The following is a 12,609-nucleotide window of genomic DNA, read 5'->3' as shown; positions in this document are numbered from 1 at the left end:
GCCCCCAACCTCAGCATTGTGCTCCTCCAAGATGAAGATTGTTCGTTCCCCTAGTCCCCGGATTCCAGTAAAATGCTACAACACCACCCTTAGTCCAAGGAACCTTGTCTTGATTTGCCTATCTATACCACAACTACCTAGAATTTAGCTGTAGCGGCTTCAGGATATGCGAAACATGACTCAGGAAGCTTTTGTGTCTGCCGGATTCTGTATTCTCTCTAGAACAGGTTTGCAGTCAGAAGGAGAGGCAGCTTGCAGTCCGAAATGCCAGTTACACTATGTCAGCATTGGAGTTCCAATGATAAAATGTCCCCAACCCCATACTCAGGTTGATGTTTTCTGGCATTTCCTAAGCAAAGGGGTAGACACTTTCTGATTTTCGGCTGGGCCCGGTGGCTCACACCTGTAATCCCACACTTTGGGAGGCCAAGGAGGGCAGATCACGTGAGGTTGGGAGTTTGAGACCAGCCTGGCCAACATGGTGAAACCCTGTCTCCACTGAAAATACAAAAATTCGCTGGGTGTGGTGGTGGGTGTCTGTAATCCCAGCTACTCAGTAGGCTGAGGCAGGAGAATTGCTTGAACCCAAGAGGTGGAGGGTGCAGTGAGCCGAGATAGCGCCACTGCACTCCAGCCTGAGTGACAAGAGAGAAACTCTGTTTCAAAACAAAAGAGACTTTTCTGATTTCGCACAAACACATTACAGTTCCCATGAAGTGAAGTCCTTGGAAGTAAAGTCCCCACACCTCCTGCACTGGAATTCTCTGACTAACCGGGGTTTTTGTTTGCTTGTCTTGTTTCCTGGTGGTCAGGGAAATGCTGAGGAGAGAATGGATTTCAGCACAGCATTTGTCAGAGCCTCTTAGGTAATTCTTGGGGCTAGGAGAGAAATGAAGATTTCTCTTCTGCATTTTGAACAGAAAAGCAAGTGGGTGGATTTCTAACTGGTTGAATGAGTCTTCTTGAGGTACTGATCTCAAAAGCAAAGGTAGGAGACTGGATGAAACTGATAGGCTGGGCATGGAGGCTCACACCTATAATTCCAGCATTTTGGGAGGCTGAGGTGGGCAGATCACCTGAGATCGGGAGTTGGAGACCAGCCTTACCACCAACATGGTGAAACCCTGTCTCTACTAAAAATATAAAAATTAGCCGAGCGCGGTGGCAGGCGCCTGTAATTCCAGCTACTCAGGAGGCTGAGGCAGGACCACTTGAGCCCAGGTGGTGGAGTTTGCAGTGAGCTGAGATCATGCCAGTGCACTCCAGCTTGGGTGACAGAGAGAGACTCTGTCTCAAAACAAACAAAAAAAGGTGGGGCCTTTGATAGGTGATTGAGCCCTGCCTTCACGAATGGGATTAAGGTTCTCATAAAAGAGGTTGGAGGGAGCTGCCTTTCTCTTCTGCCATGTGAGAGCACAGCATCTATGGAGCAGGGGCAGAAAGCAGGCCCTTACTTGATACCAAATCTGTGGACACCTTGATCTTGTGTTTCCCAGCCTCCAGATCCGTGAGAAAGAAATGTCTACTATTTGTAAATTGCCCAGTCTAAGGAGCTGTGTTTTGGCAGCCGAAGTCATAGTCACAGGCTGTGGATAAACATGAAGTTTTGGGGGAGGACATTATTCAACCTACTAGAGCCTCTCACTCTGCAGGGTCTCTCCACATGGCTTCTCATCATTCAGTAGTCTTATCTAGCCCAGGGGTTGACAAGCTATGGCCTAGGGTCCAAATTCTGTTTTTATAAAGTTTTGTGGGAACACAGACACACTCGTTTCCTTTCTTTTTTGAGACAGGTCTCGCACTGTTGGCCAGGCTGGAGTGCAGTGCTGCCAATCATGGCTCACTGCAGCCTCAACCTCCCAGGCTCAAGTGATCCTCCCATCTCAGCCTCCCAAGTGGCTGGGACCACAGGTGTGTACCACCACGGCCAGCTAAATTTTTTTTTTTTTAACTTTTTTGTAGACACGGAGTCTCCTATGTTGCGCAGGCTCCATTTCTTTACATATTGTATATGGCAGCTCTCAAGCTGCAATGGCAAAGTCCAGTAGTTTCAACAGAGACTGCAAGGCCCACAAGGCTGAAAATACTTACTATCCAGCCCTTTATAGAGAAAGTGTGCTCACCTGTGGTCCAGCCTAGCTTCTCACATGGAAGCTGTAGCCCAAAAACAAATGATCCAAGAGGGCCAGTCCCAGTGTGCAAGTGCTGATGGCCTCTGCTTGCTGCTGACTCATTGGCCAAAACAGGTCCCATGGTCAAGCCCAGAGTTGGTGGTAGGGGCCACCCATGGGCCTGGATAGTAGGACCCCCCACAACCCAAGAGAGTCTACCACGGGGGTGTGGGAGGTGCTGAAACAGGGAGGCTCAATAAGGAGAATTCTTCCTTTCTTTCTTTTTTCTTTCTTTCTTTCTTTTTTCTTTCTTTCTTTTTTGTTTTTGAGATGAAGTCTTGCTCTGTTGCCCAGGCTGGAGTGCAGTGGCTTGATCTTGGCTCACTGCAACCTCTGGCACCCGGGTTTAAGCGATTCTCCTGCCTCAGCCTTCGAAGTAGCTGGGATTACAGGTGTGTGCCATCGCGCCCAGCTAATTTTTGTATATTTACTAGAGACGGAGTTTCAGCATGTTGGCCAGGCTGGTCTTGAACTCCTGACCTCGTGATCCACCCGCCTCGGCCTCCCAAAGTACTGGGATTACAGGCGTGAACCACCGCGCCTGGCCTTTCTTTTTTTAAGACAGGGTCTTGCTCTGCCACTGAGGCTGGAGTGCAGTGGCATGATCACAGCTCATTGCAGCTTCAGCCTCCAGGGTTCAAGTGATCCTCCCATCTTAGCCTCCTGAGTAGCTGGGACCACAGGCATGTACCACCACGCCTGGCTAGTTTTTAATTTTTTTTGGTAGAGAGTGAGTCTCACTTTGTTGTCTAAGCTGATCTAGAACTCTTGGGTTCAAGCGATTCACCACTTTGGCCTCCCAAAGTGCCAGGATTATGGGCATGAGCCACTGCCCAACTGATGAGGAGACTCTTGCCTTGTCACAGGGAGAGACCACGGTGGCCCCATAGGTCTTGTAGCTTGTGGCAGTGGATGTGTGAGAAGTGATTGGATTCCAGATACATTTGCAAGCAAAGCTGATAGTTTTGGCTGGGCACAGTGGCTCATGCCTGTAAATCCCAGCACTTTGGGAAACCAAGGTGTGAGGACTGCTTGAGCCTAGGCATTTGAGACCAGCCTGGGCAACACAGCAAGACCTTGTCTCAACAACAGCAACAAAAATTAGCTAGGAGTGGTGGCGTGTGCCTGTGGTCCCAGCTATTCAAACAGCTGAGGGTGAGTATCCCTTGAGCCCAGGAGTTGGAGGCTGCAATGAGTTATGATCGTGCCACTGCACTACGGCTTGGGTGACAGAGCGAGACCCTGTCTCTTAAAAGACAAAACGAGGCTGGGCGCGGTGGCTCATGCCTGTAATCCCAGCACTTTGGGAGGCTGAGGCAGGTGGATCACGAGGTCAGGAGTTCAAGACCAGCCTGACCAATATGGTGAAACCCTGTCTCTGCTAAAGATAAAAATTAGCCAGGCATGGTGGTGGGCACCTGTAATTCCAGCTGCTCGGGAGGCTGAGGCAGGAGAATTGCTTGAACGTGGGAGGTGGAGGTTGCAGTGAGCCAAGATCGCGCCATTGCACTCCAGGCTGGGCAACAAGAGTACAACTCCATCTCAAAAAATAAAAAATAGGCTGGGCATGGTGGCTCATGCCTGTAATCCCAGCACTTTGGGAGGCTGAGGCAGGCAGATCACGAGGTCAGGAGATAGAGACCATCCTGGCTAACACGGTGAAACCCCGTCTCTACTAAAAACACAAAAAATTAGCCGGGCGTGGTGGCGTGTGCCTGTAGTCCCAGCTACTCGGGAGGCTGAGGCAGGAGAATGGCGGGAACCCGGGAGGCGGAGCTTGTGGTGAGCCGAGATCGCACCACTGCACTCCAGCCTGGGCAACAGAGCGAGACTGTCTCAAAAAAAAAAAATAAATAAATAAATAATAAAAAAGTAAAACGAAACAAACAAATGAATAAAAGGATCACTCGGAGTGTGGTTGCTCACACATGTAATCTCAGCACTTTGGGAAGCTGAGGGAGGATCCTTTGAGTCCACGAGTTTGAGACCAGCCTAGGCAACATAGTGAGACCCCATCTTGTGTCTACAAGAGTTTAAAATGTTAGCCGGGCATGGTGGCATGCACCTATAGTCCTAGCTACTCAGGAGCCTGAGGCAGGACAAATGCTTGAGCCCAGGAGGTTGAGGCTACAGTGAGCGGTGATTGCGCCATTGCACTCTAGGCTGGGCAACAGAACGAGAGGCTGCCTCGAAAAAATAATAAAATAAGAGAATCACGTCCAGTGTGAAGTTCGTACTCTGGGGAAGGGTCTTTGATTCTGAGTAACAAGCACACGTAGGGCCCCTCTTAGGGAGGCAGGATGTGAGGGACACAGAACACACCTCCCCAGGTCCCCCTAGGAAGACAGCAGACTTGAGATCTGAGCTCCACTTACTGAAGGACTATTACGCAATAAAGGGAATAGACCTATTCTCTGTGGCTCCGGAGATGAGGACGACTACAGAGAGCATTCCCAGGGAGGCCGAGGGCATCTCGGTTTCAGAGAAGAAACCATCTCCAAGATGACATGGTGTTACCATGTCATCTTGGTTCAGGAGGGGCTGTTCAGGAGAGGCTGGGGGCCCTCTGTGGAGGGTCTGGAGAATTCCAGCATCTGAGTCATCTTGGTTCAGGAGGGGCTGTTCAGGAGAGGCTGGGGGCCCTCTGTAGGAGGGTCTGGAGAATTCCAGCATCTGAAGGCTGCAGTTCGGGGCTTTACCATAAACACACACACCACACACACACACACACACACACACACAATGCATATATGTATAATATGTATTTAAGGCAAACTAAAATTAACTTAGTTTCCATTCTTTTAAGATCTTTAGAATATCTCTGAGATTATTTGTGAAACCTCAAAATTAAAAAATAACAACGACAAGAAACAAGGCTAAGAATCAACATCCCAGGCTCCTGCCTCTTAGTCTATTAACCACAGAAATTAAGTTCAGCAAAGACAAAGATGCTTCTGTTACTTCCCAATTAGTCTGCCCTGTTTGGACACAGTCCCAGACCTCATAACCTGGAGCCTACGCACAGACTCCTGGCAAGAGAGGCGCCATCCCGGGCCCAGTGCCAAGGCTCCTCTCTCGGTCCTGTCCTCAGGGTATCCTTGGCCTCCTTCTGGACAGAGGCTCTTCCCCCTCCTGCCAGGTCCTCAGATCCCAGCTCCCTAAGCAGGGGCTTATATCTTGCCAGTGCTTCTTGTTTTTCTTTTTTTTTTGAGACGGAGTCTCGCTCTCTCTCTCAAACAAAACAAAACAAAACAAACAAACAAAAAAAATCAAATGGGAACACTTCAGCTATGACAGGAAATATCTTCTCTATTTACATAGGGCATATGCTGAATACATGATTTTGTAACGTTATTTCATCCTCTTCATTTACCTAGGGTGTATACCAAGTAACCAATGGAAACTTCTAGAGGGTGTTTAAACCCCAGAAAATTCTGTAACAGGGCTCTTGAGCCCTTATGCTCAGCCTGCTCCCACCCTGTGAATACTTTCTTTCTTTCCTCTCTCTTTTTTTTTTGAGACTGAGTCTCGCTCTATCGCCCAGGCTGGAGTGCAGTGGTGTGATCTCGGCTCACTGCAGCCTCCGCCTCCCAAGTTCAAGTGATTCTCCTGCCTCAGCCTCCTGAGTAGCTGGGATTATAGGTGCCCGCCACTATGCCCAGCTAATTTTTGTATTTTTAGTAGAGATGGGGTTTCACCATGTAGGCCAGGATGGTCTCAAACTCCTGACCCCAAGTGATCTGCTCACCTCAGCCACCTAAAGTGCTGGAATTACAGGCGTGAGCCACCTCACCTGGCCTAAGGAGAGAGTCTTTGGTCAAGAGATACATACCTTGTTTGAGTTTGAGAGTCTCTCCCAGGAAAAAGATGTACACTAGTGTGTAGATTCACATAGAGTTTGGGAGTGTTTTTATTTATTTATTTATTTTTAATTTTTAAAAATTTATTTATTTATTTATTTATTTTTGAGATGGAGTCTCACTCTGTCACCCAGGCTGGAGTGCAGTGGTGCGATCTTGGCTCACTGCAAGCTCCACCTCCCAGGTTCACGCCATTCTCCTGCATCAGCCTTCCGAGCAGCTGGGATTACAGGTGCCTGCCACCACGCCTGACAAATTTTTTGTATTTTTAGTAGAGACGGGATTTCACCGTGTTAGCCGGGATGGTCTTGGTCTCCTGACCTAGTGATCTGCCCGCCTCGGCCTCCCAAAGTGCTAGGATTACAGGCGTGAGCCACTGCGCCTGGCCTGGGAGTGTTTTTAGACATAGGGTTATGGGAGAGCAGTCCCCCTTCTCCCTTACTTTATATATGATCTACTCAGAAAAGCCCCTCATGCGGCAACATTTATTAAATATCTTCTACCCACCAGCTCAGCACTGGGGATTTCAAGGCAAGTTAGACGTAGTCCCTGCTTTAAGACACTCAGGCTGGCTGAGCAGACAGAATCATATACAAAGAGGACGCAAAATGGAGTGTTGAAGGGGTCCAGAATATGCTCCTGTGGCATAAGAATTATTTTGAGCTGAAGGTATTTGAGAATAGATGCTTTTCCTGAACTCCCTTATGTGGCCAAAAGCAAAGGCTTCCAAAAGAACTCAAAATCCCCTCTTGGGAGCAGCCAAGGAGGAGTGACTGATTCTTTTATTTTTACTTTTTTTTTTTTTTTTTTTTTTTTTTTTTTTTTAGCAGGGTCTCACTCTATCACCCAGGCTGGAGTGCAGTGGCGCGATCATGGCTCACTGCAGCCTCAACCTCCTTGGCTCAAGAGATCCTCCTGCTTCAGCCTCCCGAGTAGCTGGGATTATAGGCATACGCTACTGAGTCTGGCTAATTTTTGTATTTTTTCTAAAGATGAGGTCTTGCAGTGATGCTCAAACTCCTGGACTCATGTGGTCCTCCCGCTTTGGCCTCCCAAAGTGTTGGGATTACAGGTATGAGCCACCATGCCCAGACCAAGATTGAATGACTCATAATCATCATACCCAAACAGACTTTGTCACAAAACTGCAATCGCCCTACAGGTTCTTTCTGCCCACTGCACAGACAAAACCAATTATCTGAGACCATGATATTGCAGTAGAGAAGAAGTTTTATTAACACAGAGCTAGCCAAGCAGAAGGAACTGAGGTATTGCTCAAATCAACCGCTCTGAAAACTCAAGAGGCTGTGGTTTATATGGATAGTTTGATGGGCAGGGAGCTATTTTTGTTGGGGATGAAATCATAAGGGTGTGGAAAATGGTCCCAGTGTGCTGAGCCCACCTTTGTGTGGGGACACAGGACCAGTTGAATCATGACTCATGGGTTCAGGTGGGGTCAGTTGGTTGCCAGAATGCAAAAATCTGAAAAACATTTCAAAAAAGCAATCTTAGGTTCTACAATAATGATGTTACCTATAGGAGCAATTGGGGAAGTCACAAGTCTTGTGACTTCTGGCCACATGACTTCTGAGCAGTAAAGGACTATAGAAGCAAGGCCAGGTGCAGTGGCTCACACCTGAAATCCCAGCACTTTGGGAGGCTGAGGCAAGAGGATCATTTGAGCCTGGGAGTCTGAGACCAGCCTGGGCAACATAGGGACACCTTGTTTCTACAATTTTTTTTTTTTTTTTTGAGACAGAGTTTCACTCTTGTTGCCCAGGCTGGAGTGCAGTGGCATGATCTCGGCTCACTGCAACCTCTGCCTCCTGGGTTCAAGCACTTCTGCCTCAGCCTCCCAAGTAGGTGGGATTATAGGCATGCGCCACCACACCCAGCTAATTTTGTATTTTTAGTAGAGATGGGGTTTCACTATGTTGGTCAGGCTGGCCTCGAACTCCTGATCTGCCCGCCTTGGCCTCCCAAAGTGCTGAGGTTACAGGCATGAGCCACCACGCCCTGCCTTCTACAAAAATTTTTAAAACTTAGTGGGGCATGGTGGCATGCACCCGTAGTCCTAGCTACTCTGGAGGCTGAGAGAGGAGGATCATTTGAGCTGGGGAGGCCAAGGCTGCAACAGTAAGCTATGATGGTGCCACTGTACTCCAGCCTGACAGAGTGAGACCCTGCCTTAAACAAACAAACAAACTGCACCTACTTTTTTTTTTTTTGAGACGGGGTTTCGCTCTTGTTGCCCCAGGCTGGATGCAATGGTGCGATCTCAGCTCACCGCAACCTCCACCTCCCGGGTTCAAGCAATTCTCCTGCCTCAGCCTTCTGAGTAGCTGGGATGACAGGCATGTGCCACCACGCCCATCTAATTTTGTATTTTTAGTAGAGATGGGGTTTCTCCATGTTGGTCAGGCTGGTCTTGAACTCATGACCTCAGGTGATCCACCCGCCCCAGCCTCCCAAAGTGCTGGGATTACAGGCATGAGCCACTGTGCCCAGCCCTGCACCTACATTTTAACAGAATTCAGGCATCTCCCATAATCCGAATCTTGTGGCCTTTCATTAGTTTTACAGAGGTGGTCACAGGTGGTCAAAGGTGGACACAGGTGGTTTTCTGTCCCTGAGCAAGAAGGGGGTTAGTTTTAGGGAGGGACTATTATCATCTTTGCTTCAAAGTTAAACTATAGACTGAATTCCTCCCGTGGTTAGCTTGGTCTGTGCCCAGGGTTGAGTGAAGCCAGCCAGCCTGTGAGGCTCGAGGCAAGACGGAGTCAGCCAGGCCAGACTTCTCACTCTGTCACAATCTGGGCAAAGGCAGTTTCAAAACCATCCTATCTTCCATCTATGCTCCTTGGGACCCATTTATTTTTACTAAAAGTCATTTGTTTTTCCTTAGGGGTCCTTCCCTTATTAAGCCCTGATTTCTAACTGCCTCCTTGGGTCGCATTTTTCTGCGAACTTCTATACCTACATGAATAAAGATATTTTCTCTTGCTAACCTGTCATTTGTCAATTTAATTTGCATACTCCAAGTGCTGAACCTAATAAAGGAAAAGTTTTTCCTCAACAGTGTCAACTGGGGTAGCAATACTTCTGGTTTCTGATTTGTGCTGATATATGATTCAAGCTACACACTCTAAATTTATCTTGTAATTCCTCTGAAGATCAAGGTTCATTTGTTTATTCTTCAACAAACATTACTGAGGGCCTATTAAATGCCAGGCCAGGCACTGTTTTAGGAATGGAGAATAGAAGAGTGAACAAGGCAAAGTTCTTGCCTTCATGGTGTTTACGCTCCGGTGCAGGAGGCAGATGACAAGCCAGTAAATGCCTAGAGTGGCAGCAGGTGCTGATGCTATGGAGAATATTGAAACTGCCATTGCAAAATCGTAGCTCAGACACTGAAAGAGATCTGACCTAACCAACTCCATCTTGCTTGTAACCTCCAAGCTGTTCTTGTTCATTCCTGGGCGTAGGCTGAACTGACTTTGGAAGGAACTTAGTTTATAGTTTAAAACGAAGAGGATAACAGCTCTTTCCCAAAACGAAAGAGCTGGGGACTAGACTGCCTTTATAGGACTAACATATTAGCCACAAGATTAGAAATTAACGTTTAGGAGTCATGCAGTTGGAGGCTACAATATTCTGACCCTCCCTAAACTGCTCCTAAGACCAGTGCTTGAGATATGTAGCAGACCCTGCCTTGATGGATCAGCTGGCACCACCCAGATGGACAAACTAGCTCATCTGATCTTGTGGCCCCCACCCAGGAACTGACTGAGCACAAGAAGACAGCTTCAACTCCTTATGGTTTCATCTGCAATCCAACCAGTCAGCACTCCTGGCTCACTGGCTTCCCCGACCCACCAAATTATCCTTAAAAACTTTGATCCCAGCTGGGCGTGGTGGCTTACGCCTGTAATCTCAGCACTTCGGGAGGCTGAGGCAGGCATATCACAAGGTCAGGAGTTTGAGACTAGCCTGGCCAATATGATGAAACCCCGTCTCTACTAAAAATACACAGGGGTGGTGGTGCCTGCCTGTAGTCCCAGCTACTGGGGAGGCTGAGGCAGGAGAATTGCTTGAACCCGGGAGGCGGAGGTTGCAGTCAGCCAAGATCGCACCACTACACTACAGCCTAGGCGACAAAACGAGAGTCCATATCAGAAAAAAAAAAAAAAAAAAAAAGTCTGATCCCCGAATGCTCGGGGAGACTGATTTGAGTAATAATAAAAGTCCGGGAAGAAGAAGAGGTGAGAATGACCCCCTGGGACCGACCAAAGCCCACGCGCCGCCGCATCCTGCGTCCAGCACCTACGTCCCGCCACCGTCACCACTGCCACCATACTCAAGAGAAAGGCTGAAGGGGATGCTAAAGGAGATAAACCCAAGGTGAAGGGCGAACCACAGAGAAGATCCGCGAAGTTGTCTGCTAAACCTGCTCCTCCAAAGCCAGAGCCCAAGCCTAAAAAGACCCCTGCAAAGAAGGGAGAGAAAGTACCCAAAGGGAAAAAGGGAAAAGCTGATGCTGGTAAGGAGGGGAATAACCCTGCAGAAAATGAAGATGCCAAAACAGACCAGGCACAGAAAGCTGAAGGTGCTGGAGAGGCCAACTGAAGTGTGTGCATTTTTGATAACTGTGTACTTCTGGTGACTGTACAGTTTGAAATACCATTTTTTAATCAAGTTTTATAAAAATGCGGACTTTTGTTTTACTGTTTTTTTTTTTTTTAAAGCTATATTGTTAGCACACAGAACACTTCATTGTTTTTTTGGGGAAGGGGCATATGTTACAATAGAATGTCTCCGAAGCTGGATTGATGTGGAGAAAGCACCTTTCCCTTCTAGTTTTGAGAGACTTCCTCTTGGCTCCCAGGAGGAGGGATTCCCTGACTTTGACACACGTGGCCACCTTGGCACAAAAGCCTTGTGGTATGGAAAAACAAATGTGTTTTTATGTCCTCTTCTCCCTTTTCATCTTTCAGCGTAGACTTAACTCCCTTAAGCCCAGACATCTGTTGGGACCTGACCCCTAGTCATTGGTTACCAGTGTGTCAGGCAATCTGGACTTTCCAGTGATGCCACTGAGATGGCACCTGTCAAAAGAGCAGTGGTTCCATTTCTAGATTGTGCATCTTCAGATAAATTCTGCCATTTTCATTTCACTTCCTGAAAGTCAGAGTCGGCTTGTGAAAAGTTGTTAAACAACGTGCTAAATGTGAAATGTCAACCCTCACTCTAAACCTTCCCTGTTCAGAGCATCAGGTGAAGACTTCATTGGGTTTTATAGTGGCTTTCTGATTTTTGGTAGTCCATTGAAGAAGGGAGTTTGAAAGTTGTTGTATACTGTTAACAATTGTCTGCCCATGTCCTGCCTGAAATACTATGATTGTTTATGGAAAGTATCTTTAATAAAGCTGGATACAGTTTGGCTTGGAAAAAAATAAAAAATAAAACTCCGATCTCCTGCACAACTGGCTCTGAGTCACTCTTTCTCTTCTTTATTTATTATTTTAATTGTTTAAATCATTTTTATCATTTTAACTTTTTATTTTATTTTATTTTATTTTATTTTATTTATTTTATTTTAAGATAGTCTTGCTCTGTCACCCAGTCCGGAGTGCAGTGGCATGATCTCGGCTCACTGCAACCTCTACCTCCCGGGTACAAGCGATTCTCCTGCCTCGGCCTCGAGAGTAGCTGGGATTACAGGTATGTTCCACCACACCCGGCTAATTCTTGTATTTTTAGTAGGGACAGGGTTTCACCATGTTGGCCAGACTGGTCTTGAATTCCTGACCTCAAGTGATCCATCCACCTTGGCCTGCCAAAGTGCTGGGGTTACAGGTGTGAGCCACTGTGCCCTGCTGAATTACTCTTTCTCTATTGTGATTCCCCTGTCTTGAGAAATTGGCTCTGTCTAGGCAAGTGAACCCATTGGACTGTTGCAATATTAGTCTGTCTCATGGGGGAAGAGTGTACTGGTGGGGCTTGTATGAACACTACATTATGTGATTCATATAAAACAATTTATCAAAATAAAATTCAAATAGTTTAAATCTTAAGACACCTTCCTAGTTATTTTTTCTAAATAGGGAAGAAAAGGAGCAGCTGACTTTTTTACTGCTTTCTTTTATTTTCATTTTATTATTATTATTTGAGACGGAGTTTCACTCTTGTCCTACTCGGGAGGGTGAGGCAGGAGAATCACTTGAACCTGGGAGGCAGAGGTTGCAGTGAGCCAAGATTGCACCACTGCACTCCAGCCTGGGCGACAAGAACAAAACTCCATCTACAAAAAAAAAAAAAAAAAAATAGAAAAGAGAGAAAGAAAGTACTCTATGCTTGTTTTAAAAATTCAGACCGGGTGCAGTGGCTTATGCCTGTAATCCCAGAACTTTGGGAGGTCGAGGTGGGCAGATCACAAAATCAGGCGATCAAGACCATCCTGGCTAACATGGTGAAATCCCGTCTCAACTAAAAATACAAAAAATTAGCCGGGCGTGGTGGCGCCTGCCTGTAGTCCCAGCTACTCAGGAGGCTGAGGTAGGAGAATCGCTTGAACCCAG

The 12,609-nt window shown here is 47.1% G+C and overlaps 1 protein-coding gene across 1 annotated transcript; it reads left to right on the top strand.

Annotated features, from left to right (window-relative positions):
- Positions 1–10,303: 10,303 nt before the first annotated feature.
- Positions 10,304–11,496, top strand: LOC129058101 (non-histone chromosomal protein HMG-17-like; the record flags this gene model as incomplete). The annotated part of the gene is made up of 1 exon (XM_054549666.2): positions 10,304–11,496. A coding segment is annotated over one exon (354 nt), but the record flags the coding sequence as incomplete, so codon positions are not given.
- Between the last annotated feature and the right edge of the window lie 1,113 nt (positions 11,497–12,609).

The sequence above is a fragment of the Pongo abelii genome, chromosome 1, assembly GCF_028885655.2.
Source record: "Pongo abelii isolate AG06213 chromosome 1, NHGRI_mPonAbe1-v2.0_pri, whole genome shotgun sequence".
NCBI lineage: Eukaryota > Metazoa > Chordata > Mammalia > Primates > Hominidae > Pongo > Pongo abelii.
This window is presented reverse-complemented; position numbering and strand designations above follow the sequence as displayed.